The sequence below is a fragment of the Ptychodera flava genome, chromosome 21 (genome assembly GCF_041260155.1).
Source record: "Ptychodera flava strain L36383 chromosome 21, AS_Pfla_20210202, whole genome shotgun sequence".
NCBI lineage: Eukaryota > Metazoa > Hemichordata > Enteropneusta > Ptychoderidae > Ptychodera > Ptychodera flava.
In genome coordinates this window covers 18,281,984-18,295,496 of record NC_091948.1, presented here as the reverse complement: position 1 = coordinate 18,295,496, position 13,513 = coordinate 18,281,984, and the positions used below count along the sequence as shown (strand labels likewise).

At 38.0% G+C, this 13,513-nt stretch overlaps 1 protein-coding gene across 1 annotated transcript in view; it reads left to right on the top strand.

Annotated features, from left to right (window-relative positions):
- The window catches only part of LOC139122236 (mucin-22-like), a 101,968-nt gene that overhangs the window by 70,412 nt on the left and 18,043 nt on the right, over positions 1 to 13,513 (top strand). The window contains exons 3-6 of the mRNA XM_070687664.1: positions 9,805 to 9,871; positions 10,233 to 10,496; positions 11,126 to 11,593; positions 11,986 to 12,720. Coding sequence (XP_070543765.1) covers positions 9,805 to 9,871; positions 10,233 to 10,496; positions 11,126 to 11,593; positions 11,986 to 12,720 — 1,534 coding nt within the window. The remainder of the gene's footprint in view (positions 1 to 9,804; positions 9,872 to 10,232; positions 10,497 to 11,125; positions 11,594 to 11,985; positions 12,721 to 13,513) is intronic.

Below are 13,513 nucleotides of genomic sequence, written 5' to 3'. Positions count from 1 at the left end.
ATCAAATAAATTATGTAAATACACTGATATGCAAACCACATGTTTTCACTGGGCGGCTGTATACAAAACGTTCAGAGCCTGTCAATCAACGCACGTCACTGTCGGAATTCGGCTTGATGCTTTGATCATATGCTAATTCACATGTTTTCACCGGGCGACTGTATACAAAAAGTTCAGAGCCTGTCAATCAACACATGTCACTGATGAACTGACGTCGACACCGTCACTTTCGGCTTGATGCTTTGATCATATGCTAATTCACATGTTTTCAGCTCATTTTTGGGATCATGGACGGACACACGTAGTGGTGGAACTTTGTACTTTCGTCTATTTTTGAAGAAAGGAGATACGCAGAGCTTAAAAAAAACAATCTTTCATTGCAATTGTCAAAACGTACAAAAACAACATGTCAGTTCGACTAAATACGCTTGCGGCTGGGCAATGTAGACAGCTTAGACGCTTTCCCTGGGGATGATAGCAGCAGCGCAGGCAAGCAAGCTGTCTTGACGGACGTACAATCCTGCTGGCGCCGTACGGCTTCGCCCCGCTCTCGGTCACACAAACTGCCCTTTGCTGCATGTCATAGTTCCGAAATTAGACTACTCACGCAAAAACAGTTAAACAGTCGATGTGTAAAAAATAACTTCAAGTTCTTTTTATATAAACTAACAAATTTACAGCCCAGACCCCTGAAACGTTAACGGCGTCAATGATAATTAACGCCGATCATTAAACCATGACTGGTGCATTGTTCAAGCAGTCCCGGGAGGGACCGTGGTTCAAGTGACCTTACTTTTTACTACGAGAACTTTCCCGGGACAGCTGATATTCCCGGGCAAAAACAAAAACAAAAACTAACAAAGTGTAGGAACGAAACTTATATTGATTCGATTGCAAACATAAACTTATCGGTTTTGAATATGTTTTGGCTGGGCCCCATCGGAGTACGGACGGCTGTACAAACTAAGTCCTCGCACACAGCTGTGAAAGGCGATGACAGTCGCGATCGGCGGTCATAAATCAACGATTTCAGAACTTTCGTCTGTGATTTTGAAGTTTGTTCACTATAGTATAGTAATCGTTGTTTGATGTAACTGGATAGATTAATAATGCGACGAGTGCACGCTAAAAGTTGAACGGCAGTATGACCGCTACGCGTTATACTTATTTAGCGACGGGCACAGCTAAAAAAATTGACAGTAATTTACAACCGCCCGGCCCAAACTACGCAACCCGGAGGCTCGAACTACCAAAGTTCCTCCAAGTTCCCGATTTATCAGTCAGCCGCAGACCCTCATTTCAAGTGATCGCACGACCCATGTTTCTGACTACTTACGACCAGTCGCACGACCCCCATTGCGATCGATCGCACGACCCATGTTATTGACTTGGTGCGAGTCGCACAACCAGTCGCACTGATCCTATTTTGGTATCATTAAATAAATGATGTTAGGATTAATTAGATACAAATATCATCATATTTGCAACAAAGGATTTCCAGTATCATTATTTGGATGTCAATACTTTGCATAAAACTGATTCAATATTGGTAACTATGCATTTGTGTAATTTTACAATATGTTTTCTGTAATATTTTCCAATGTTACTCCAATAGCTTGTTCTACATCGTGTAAACACTAATACACACTACATTTATAATTATCTGAAAGATGTAGGGGAAAAAGTTACAAACTTTTCACTAAAAGTGACATGTTATAATTCATATCACCGTAAATACCAAATACTAAGACATATCAAAGAAAATTTTAGTCTTTTGTCCTTTTTTTTATGCTGAAGTCTTTACATCATTCATTTCCACAGAGTCTCTTGGTGTAAAAATAGAATTGGATGACTATGTCTATGAACAACGTCTGAAAGAAGTAGAAGAAGAACAGGAAAGCACTTAAAGCACAAGTAGGAAAGGAAGAGATGGAGGGAATGGTGACAAAACTGAATGCTGTATGGAGATACTGTAAACGAGCACTGAAATGTATAGTAGAAAGGATTCTTGCTGATGAAGATGACAGTGGTGATGTAAAGAAAGTCTGCAAGAAGAAATTGGGTGATGGGGTTGATCCACTCAGTGCAACGGCAGAGTCCTTGGCAATCTTACTTAGGTTACTAACTCTTTATAATCTCTACAGAGTAAAGCAGACTTGTAGATGTGGGAGTCTGGCCAGAGCATTTGAACCACTACTGATAACAGATGAAATGAGAGAGATTGCTGCAGAAGTTGGACTCAAACTACAGTTAAAGGCCACATACAACCCAGATAGGTTCAAGGAAGTTGAACTGTTCTTCATCAACCGTAAGTTTTGATAATCCAGATAGAGTGCCTTGTACTTTTGTAATAATTGCGTACGTTTAGCATGATAATTGCTGCAGTATTAAGTGTATTATTATTTCCTTTTCATTGAATCACTTTTTTACCATTCAACTTCCCATTTTATTTACTTTCACATATTAAAGAGGCACTCCCACTTGGTAACATTTTAAACACATTTTTTAATGCCAACGGTCGATATTTGACGTGGCGACTCCGCGCGGATCGTGAGATATCGATAAAAACATGACATTTCCCGAGCGTATTTTTCACATCCCGAAGTTTTACGATCGTTTCTGGTTATGACCCGAAATCCCCCGAAAGTATGTTGTTGTGCTGATTGACGATATTCTAAGGAGTCCAAAAACGTTCGAATGACGCGATTAAATCACCTCCTACTGCGATGACTTTATATACATTATTATCAATGCCTTTATCTCTGGTAATTCTTGTTTAAAACTTCTCCTTAGTTTTGTCGTTTTCATTATTCTTAATCAGTTGTATTAAATTTTTAAACAATACCACATAGATATCAGTTTTTACCTCGCGTGCGCATGCGCGCAGCGAGGTTATGGTTTAGGCGTTTCTGTGTGTGTGTGTGTGTGTCTGTCTGTCTGTCTGTTAGCACGATATCTCAAAAACGGCTTGGCAGATTCCGATCACATTTCGCACACAATTTGTTCTTCAAATTTGCAAGAACTGATTAGTTTTTGGTAGTTGTGCTTCGCGAATTTATCAAGTTATGAGTAAAAGAAAATTTGTGGCCCGTATAAGTCTATGGGAGGCTAAATAAGTATGTTTGAGGGCGCTATACTAAAACATTTTACACAAAGTGATATCTGAATTCAGTCACTCGGCCGCGCTGATCGCTAATCTTGAGTTTTGACTGTTGATGTCGTCGTGTCGACGTTTGACTTTAAGAATCGTGTGGGTTACTCTGGACATAGCGAACCAAAAGCTAGATTATCGAAGGTAAGCGTCATAATATTTGATCAATGCATTTTTCTCTGAGAATGAGATGTAGAGTGACACTTTTCAATCTTGTGTGTGTGTCAGCGAATTTATATTCCGGCATGGTTCCGCTGAGATCAGCATAATATTATGGCGACGTATTGACAGTCTGTGTCTTTTAAGTTGCTTTTCAAGATTGTATTAGCTACAGAACCAACAATGACAATTTTTCATGAGATTTCCATGTTGGCATTGATGTTAAATCAGCAGCAGTAGGCTAGCTCCTGCGTACAATAGGTCTGCGTTTCCCGGCGGTACAATGGTAGGCCGACGGCTTGTACCACACTGTCCACAGGACATCATGTGGTAGAGGCCGTGTGCACAACCTGTACGCAGAGCTTCGAATACACTAGACAGAGTTCGTGTTTCCGTTAATAAGGCATTTAACTTGACAATATAGGCAATAACCAGAATCATCGACCATCGCCTGACAAGTGCACCATAGTCAGCTGTACATGAGTTGCGTGGCGTGGTGAGCAGGTTCCCATGGGTATTTATTTTTTGAAACGCGTACTTCAAAGGTCACGAACTCATTTTGCTGCTACACGGCGCGGCACAGATGATTGTATCGTTTTTGGGCACATTGAGATACTGTGAAGTAGGTCAACTCGTTCTACATGGCAATTGTATGTGAAATATGCAGAATTTATACGCAAACGCGACCTCTGCCAGTCAAGAGCCTGCTCAGCCATTTGCACTTGCATCGACAGATATTGTTGGATCATAATTTTTCAAATGGTTTCTTTTCTTTTTTTTCATTGCGTAATACAGTGGGGATAATGTCAAATTTAGATAGATTGGATTAATTTCGGGAATAAAAACAATGTAATGTCATAAAAGCCAATACCCCAAGAAGTACTTTACAAAATGTGCACGCGAGGCCATTCAGTTCATATCTGGTTACGTGTAAAATATTAGTTGCCTCTGATGACTACATTTTGTCGTCTGCCACACAGTTACGCGTGGTTCGATACATAGTGGCCGCCGAGTGTGGTATGCGCGCACACCACGCGGCGGCCACTATGCATACTATGTATCAACTCCACCTATCTGTGCTAGTCACCTATGCGAATTCAGGTGGAATCAGCAAACTTTGTTTTTCGTTTTTTTGCCGAGTCAGTAAGACTCGACTTTCTCTCATGGGACATGACCGCTCACTGACGCGAGTGGTACTGCTGTGGCGTACAGCAGCGTCAGCGTAGACTCGTACTACATAGCTTAGTTGACAATGGCCCCTGTGCCGAATGTTCTATGTTCGGAAGCTGAATTCAGGTGGGCCACCGGAATTCAAACTTTAACTGTTTTGAGGACATGTTTTTATCGATATCTCGCGATCCGCGCGCAGGCGCCATGTCAAATATTGACCGTTGGCATTAAAATAATGTGTTTTAAAAATGTTACCAAGTGGGAGTGCCTCTTTAAAATCTATAAATAAATGGCTAAAGAACATTCCATGAATGAAGTATTATGCCTTCTTATATACTGATGCACAGTGAGTCATAAATATCCTTTATAATGTGCAATCACTCACGACAACTTCTTCTAATTTCACATGGTTGTGAAACATTGAATATGACTTAATGTTGTTTTAATATATTACCATACATTTTGTTGCAGGAGATGGTGGCGGAATTCAGCCGATGAAAATCCATGATGTCCTGGCAGAAGACAGTGGTGAAGATGTGCAGGTGAGTTCAAATGTGAGTAAAATACTGTAACAGTATTATCTCATTTCATTATGTTGAGATAGTCTGCAATGACAGTTATTAAATTCTGATCAGTAAATTCTGAGTTCAATTCAAACTCACAATATATGGCACAATGCCTATCATGTGACACTGCATTGGTAGAGTAAACAATTAATAATAATGAATAAAGTTGTTAATTTTCTTTATTGTAATAAATCCAGACAGCAAAGTTTAATAAAATATACAGCAAAATGTGATAGCTTTGATTGACCTTCGGTAAATTCCAGATGTTACAGGTAGAAATCTTTGCACATGTAAACACACAAAAAGCGTTCATTTCAGCTTCCTTTGTGAGTTGTATTTGCTACTGGTGAAATAGTTGTAAGTTGCAGTTCTTATATAAATCCAAGGGATAACACATTAGCTAGTGAATATACATGTACTTGACCAAACCTCTCCAACACTAACAAAACTTGCCACTGTTGGTGGTTGATCCCTTTGTGGTCTATGATGGAACATAACTTTTGACTTTCAGAAGATACAAGTATGAACATATGAATTACAGTATCGTTAATAACAAATCATTGCAAATACCATGGTCCCCGCTTGTAATTGGAATTTGTCAGTGGAAGTAACTAAAGTTAAGTTGATATGACGTGCACGAAAAATAATGCCTGTACTGGATTGGATTGTAAACAAGGAGGCATTAGTGTGAATTGCATAGGAATATGTCCTTTTACCAAATTAGACAGAAGTAGGTATATCGTGAAAATCAAAATTCAAATAATCATCAAGAAACTGGTCCAGGCATGTCTACACAATGGCTTTCGATATGAAGAAATCACAAGGCCTAGCTGATATGAACAAAAAATGCTATCTATATTCAGTAGAGAAGAGACTTACTACAATTAACAATTTATACTAGTTACTAAATGCAGCTTGACTGGAAATTTTTCCATGATAAACATCTGCAGTTTCATCAGATTTAGTGCAGTCATTCAGGATATAAATTGCTAGTTACAAAGTTTCTTTCCCTGTTCAGAGACCCAACTTTAGTACAGATAAAAATGAGGTTGTCCATATGTGTCATGGTGGTGAAAGCATAAAGCCAATCTGGGCTGCCATCCTTATTACAAAATCATTAAATTAGGGGCTGTCGATAATAAAAGCTGACATACAAGAAATGTAAATCCTTTGTTTTACTTGAAACCCCTCCCTCGTTCCTCAAAACGAAAGTTCTTATTAGAAATCATGTTCATATTGTGATGCTATTTCTGACAAACCCACACGCACCTCTCCGATCCGCACGCCGATGAAAAAATACTGGAAGTGCACCCTCCACTTTACACGTTTCACTTTTAAGACACAGATATTAATGTATTTTGCTCGTAGGAAAATGTTTCATGTGCATGTTTCACGTTGATAAAGCATACAAGTTTTATATTCCACATTTATGTCTTTTCATTGTCTTTTGTATCTCCGTATTTTGTGATTTTCTGTTCTCGATGAACGTGAAGGTATTATTGCATTCTTGCTGCAAAGTTGTACTCAGAAAACAATTTTTACAAAAATTTATTAAATATGCAAATTAGCAATTAATTGATTGACATGATCATGCTTAATATCTTTGCATAGAGTATCACCTCTGGTATATGAATATCTGTACCGAATTTCATTCACCCAATTTGAGTCAGTAATTTTTGAGATGTTACTGGAATTATCAAAATTCTTAAAAGACGCATATTAGGAAGTAATTAAGACAATACTAATAATGTCATTGTGTGCTATTAGAGCTCTTTAGAGCTCTGTGTGACCACCATCTGTACAAAGCTCTGCCAAATTTGGCACTTCCCTCCAGAAACAGAATTCTTTTTAACAAGTCATTGTCAATGACATAGTCCCCACTTGTAATAGGAGTATTAGCCTTGATGGGATAGGGAAATGTGGTCATTGAGAAGTATCACTGGATGTATATGTTCAGATCTATGGGCACATAAGTTTATGTCATTTTTCCCAATTTATAATAAGAGGCATGTCTAAGTTATGGTTCTAAAACAGGAAAAAAGATCAGACCTCTAGCTGTATTGGCCAGTCAAGAAATACATATGTGCATAATAAATGAGGTACAAGATGTGACATCTTAAGGTCTATTATCCTATCAAAATTGAAGCGTAAAGAACTTGTGGTTACCGAGTTATGCATATATATGCATATTCAAGGTCAAAGGTCATCAAGGTCACGTGACATTTTGAAAAAAAAAACATTGTATTGCTAATTAATCCATATATGCCAAAATTCAGACCTCCAGCTCTATTGGCTTGCCCACAATTATACATGGGCATAATTAACGAGGTAAAGCATGTGTTGTCATAAGGTCTTCCATCCTACTAAATATAAAGGACATAGCACTTGTGGTTACTTATTTATTGACATTATCGTGTATTGTAGTAAAAGGTTATCGAGGTCACATGACATTTTGTCAAAAAATTTCTATCCTATAGTCTATCCCTATATACTAAAAATCGTACATTTACCTCTATTGGCTTGCTCAAAATAGATATGCACATAATTAATGAGGTACAATATGTGGCGTCATAAGGTGTCCCATCATACCAAATATGAAGGGTATAGCATTAATGGTTCCTGAGTTACGGACAAATATGTGTATTTGAGGTCAAAGGTCACCAAGGTCACATGACATTTTGTCAAAAAAATTGTATTGCTAAGTTATCCCTACATACCAAAAATCAGACCTCTAGCTCTATTGGCTCGCTCAAAGTTAGATATGCGCATAATTAATGAGGTACAATATGTGGCGTCATAAGGTGTGAGTAACCTTGTGTCCCATCATACCAAATATGAAGGGTCTAGCACTTGTGGTTACTGAGTTATGGACAAATATGTATATTTGAGGTAAAGGTCACCAAGGTCACGTGACATTTTGTCAAAAAAATTGTATTGCTAAGTTATCCTATAATACCAAAAATCAGACCTCTAGCTCTATTGGCTCGCTCAAAATTAGATATGTACATAATTAATAAGGTACAATATGTGGCGTCACAAGGTGTCCCTTCATACCAAATATGAAGAGTGTAGCACTTGTGGTTACTGAGTTATGCACAAATATGTATATTTGAGGTCAAGGGTCACCGAGGTCACGTGACATTTTGTCAAAAAAATTGTATTGCTAAGTTATCCCTACAAACCAAAAATCAGACCTCTGGCTCAATTGGCTCGCTCAAAATTAGATATGCACATAATTAATGAGGAACAATATGTGGCGTCATAAGGTGTCCCATCATACCATATATGAAAGGTTTAGCACTTGTGGTTACTGAGTTATGGACAAATATGTATATTTGAGGTGAAAGGTCACCAAGGTCACGTGACATTTTGTCAAAAAAATTGTATTGCTAAGTTATCCATATATACCAAAAATCAGACCTCTAGCTCTATTGGCTCGCTCAAAATTAGATATGTACATAATTAATAAGGTACAATATGTGGCGTCATAAGGTGTCCCATCATACCAAATATGAAGGGTGTAGCATTAGTGATTACTGAGTTATGGACAAATATGTATATTTGAGGTGAAAGGTCACCAAGGTCACGTGACATTTTGTCAAAAAAATTGTATTGCTAAGTTATCCATATATACCAAAAATCAGACCTCTAGCTCTATTGGCTCGCTCAAAATTAGATATGCACATAATTAATGAGGTACAATATGTGGCGTCATAGGGTGTCCCATCATACCATATATGAAAGGTTTAGCACTTGTGGTTACTGAGTTATGGACAAATATGTATATTCGAGGTCAAAGGTCACCAAGGTCACGTGACATTTTGTCAAAGTGTCTGAGATATCTGCGTGAACGGATGGACTCACATGGATGGACTCACAGACTGACATGACCCAATCTATGAGCCCCCTGGACTTTATCTGTGGGGACTAAAAACTGTGTCACTGCATCCTTTTTGCAATATGAATACAATGAGAAACTAAATTTTTATTTTTCTTGGCCTTATACATGGGAGTCTATGGACTGCCTTATACATGGGAGACTATGGACTGCCTTATACATGGGAGTCTATGGACTGCCTTATACATGGGAGTCTATGGACTGCCTTATACATGGGAGTCTATGGACTGCCTTATACATGGGAGTCTATGGACTGCCTTATACATGGGAGTCTATGGACTGCCTTATACATGGGAGTCTATGGACTGCCTTATACATGGGAGTCTATGGACTGCCTTATACATGGGAGTCTATGGAGGTGAAAACTAAAAAGTCCTCTAACACGGCCAAATTTGATCGCATTGTGAAACAAATCGACGTGCATCTGTATGAGGTAGGGTACTATCCTTGTACCAAGTTTGAACGAAATCGCTCCAGGCGTCTCTGAGATATCTGCGTGAACGGACGGACGCACGCACGCACGCACGCACGGACGCACGGACGCACGGACATGACCAAACCTATAAGTCCCCCGGACGGTGTCCGTGGGGACTAAAAATCACTGATTATGCAAATTATCACTAATTATGCATGTCACACCCAAAACAACGTATAATCATAAGTGTTCCATTGTGTGTACAGTACAAAGTTTGAAAGGAATTGGCTCATGCATATCTGAGATATCTGCGTGGATGGATGGATGGATGGAACCAAAACCATTTAGTAAGTTCTCCCAACTTTGTCCGCAGGGACTTACATAAGCAAGAATGACAAAGTTTTGCATGCAAATATACAATAATGTAATAATCTTTATGTTTTAGAAGGCTGCGGAATCTGGTTATGTTGAAGACAACGTTGCAGACATTTCTGAGGATGATCTTAAACAGGGTAGGTACTAACTTTATAGGTTTTACCTTTGACACGATAGAATGATTCAGCATTTTGAATCAGTGTAAAAACAATCAATAAAAGCTCTTCATCAAAATGACCTAACCAACATACTGTTTATTTCTAATTTATGTTTTTTGACTCACACACACATAATGGCTTAATTTATATGCACAAAGCTTACTTCATAACAAAAAAGTCATATTTTCATCAAGGGCCAAAATTATACATTCTCTTGTTACATTCCAAAGAAAATATCAAAATCAAGAGGAATGCAACTATATCACTTTAAAGTGATTTATATTTCCGTTCAAATTAGTTGCAGTCTTAGTCATTTTCATATTAATTATTTGTGATACAGGAAAGGTTCCGTCAAAGTTGTTGCTACTTGAAGTCGACCCAGCACTGAAAATTAATTTATCCTCTAAGACTAGAGTACAGACAATGTTCAAAGCTGAGAAGTGTATCAGACTGAAAGGAAGGCAGTGTGATATGCTGCAAGTACTGACAACAAATACAGACACAGTTCAACATATCCTATCCTGTAGACAGGATGTCTTAGCACTACTGGGTGTTACAAGGTATCTCTTGACTGATGCACCAACTCAGGACATGGATACTCAAGGTAAGAATTACTGCTATTGTGATTAATCCAAAGAGGTAAAGTATTGTTGGTAAATGTACAATTTCACTCAGAGCTTATTTGTGGTGACTTGCAGTCCTGGATTTGTGTCAAGAAATCTGTCAACCAATTTAAGTGAAATGAAATCATCAATGTCATGATTGTCTTTATATAGATTTGTCTGGAAATATTATTTTATAATTTGAATTATTTCATGAGTGTAGAGAGCAAATTTCAAATGTGAGATTATGAAACTGTTAAATTAAACATGAAAATTACTGCTCAGTGATTGAAACAGACAGTACATGTATATATCATTCTGCTAAACTGCATTAACAGGAAGGCCTTGCTGAGAATGTTATTTCATATTCAGCATCAAGAAGAGAGGTTGCTTGGTTTATGCAACAATGATAATGGTATCTTTTGTGAAGACATTACACAACAATTTGTTTTTGAATACTCTGTATGGGAGTATGTATTACTTTTAAATTTCAATAAATGTAATCACTACTTGGAAAAGACAGCCTTCAGTCAGATCTGATCAGTCAGTTTGTTTTTCCTGTATTGAAAACAACTACCTTGATTATTGTACCAGGTAGTCTTTATAATGAACTTATTTTCCCTCATTACAGAAATGGAAGTACAGCTCAACGGACATGGCACTAAAGTTCTAACTCCACCAATACCAGATGAAAAAGTCAGTTTACTTGCTAGAAGTTTACTTCCATGTCAAATTAGCCAGATCCAAATCACAGAGTACATAGTTAAGCAGTTGTTAGCACAAATAAGTGAGAATGATCTTCAAAAGTCAGTTCTACATCATCAACTAGAAGAAGCTAAACAGGAAAAGGCTACTTTGGTAGAACACATTAGAAAATTAACTCAGACAATAGACATAACTGAAAAGGAATTGACCAAACGTGTTGACAAGTCTATGTACGAGAAACTTTCATCTGAACTGAAAGAGAAGGAAAAGATCATCTGTGATCTAGAGGCAAAACTGTCAGGTCTGGAAGAGATTTTCCCTGAGTTGAAAATACAAGGAAAGGATGAAATGAAAATTGGAAGTCAATATTATGAAGATGAGGAAGGACCAAAAGGTAAGATCTTTTGAGTCTCTCCAACTAATATATGATATTTTGAACCAGGGAAAATTAATCATAATGCAAAAGTGAATTTTTAGTAATGATATGTCAAAGAACATAGAGTAAAGTTAATGGTTTCACACCAAGATTTATCCAGCTGTAAATCAGAGCACAGTGTCACTAAATGTACCTGTTGGTAAATGGGTCCCTCAGAGTCACTGTTAATCAAAGTCACATGAATATCCATTCATGTGACTCAGATTAACATTGGCTTTGAGATGTGTTGACAAGCTAAATAAATGTTCAAAAAAACAACCAAAAGTTGCAGACACTACTTGACCTTTAAAACTTAGACAAAAGATTACCATAGACTACCTGTCATATCTATTCTTTAAATATATCTGTAGATGTCATTGTCACTACACTGGATGATGCTATGAGTAAAACAAAACTAACTGACAACCAAAAAGACAAAACACTGCCACAAAGTACAAGTGTCAGACAGGGAAGTGAGATGGAGGCAGCTACACCAACACAACCTGAGATGACTGTCAGGGAGGGAAGTGAGATGGAGACAGCCACACCAACACAACCTGAGATGACTGGCAGGGATGGAAGTGAGATGGAGACAGCCACACCAACACAACCTGAGATGACTGTCAGGGAGGGAAGTGAGATGGAGACAGCCACGCCAACACAACCTGAGATGACTGTCAGGGAGGGAAGTGAGATGGAGACAGCCACACCAACACAACCTGAGATGACTGTCAGGGAGGGAAGTGAGATGGAGACAGCCACATCAACACAACCTGAGATGACTGTCAGGGAGGGAAGTGAGATGGAGACAGCCACATCAACACAACCTGAGATGACTGTCAGGGAGGGAAGTGAGATGGAGACAGCCACATCAACACAACCTGAGATGACTGTCAGGGATGGAAGTGAGATGGAGACAGCCACACCAACACAACCTGAGATGATTGGCAGGGATGGAAGTGAGATGGAGACAGCTACACCAACACAACCACAGGTGCTGGGAGAAGGCATCAGAAAAGACACAACAATGTTACCTGAAGTACATGTTGCAGAAAAGAGCGTCCATGAAGAAAGACTAGTTGCCATGGGAAAAGAACATCAGAAACGTAACATATTTTTTTAATTTTCTACAGCAATTTGATAAGTAATACCGGATCTGTACATCAGTCTGTAAAAGTGAAGCACTTGTACTATGATAGCCAGTGAACATTGCACATGGCAAAATATTTGTTTAGCTCATTTGTTGTCATTTTTAATATGCAAATTCTTAAATTTGAATATTGGCCTTGATAGGGTAAAAAATACAGTTAAACCAGTAAACAGATAATTTGAGAAAAATATTCTGATAAATGCCTATGCATTTTGCCTATATACATTAGAGGAACTGAAATGAGCACCAGTTATCGGAGTTTTAATGAAAGATGACAAAGAATACTACCAGGGTAGATCACAGCTGGGGAATTGTCATTGAAGGAGACAAAGATCATTTCTTTAATTTTTTGGGACTGAGATCTCGTATGAGATTCTATAATTTGTCTAAGTAATTCCCTCAGAATTGTTGGATCAAGAATATTTTTCTCATTTCTCTGCTTAATTTGACTTAAATACATCTAAAAATAATGACTGTATAACCTGGTGAAAAGTACAGCTGTGAGAATTAAACTTTTATGTTGCATGTTTAGTACCATATGAATGAGTTAAAATATGGAATGATATCAATCAAGGAATGTCCTTGATACCCAGTTGATACCAAATTTTACAAGTATAAGAGAGATATGAAGAAACGTATTCCAATAAACCAATGATCTGAGATGGAACATCTTGCATTCTGGGGGAAATTCTGTCAAACACTTACTGGAAAAAGAAATTTCCCAACATGTAGAGATGTTCATCCTCAGT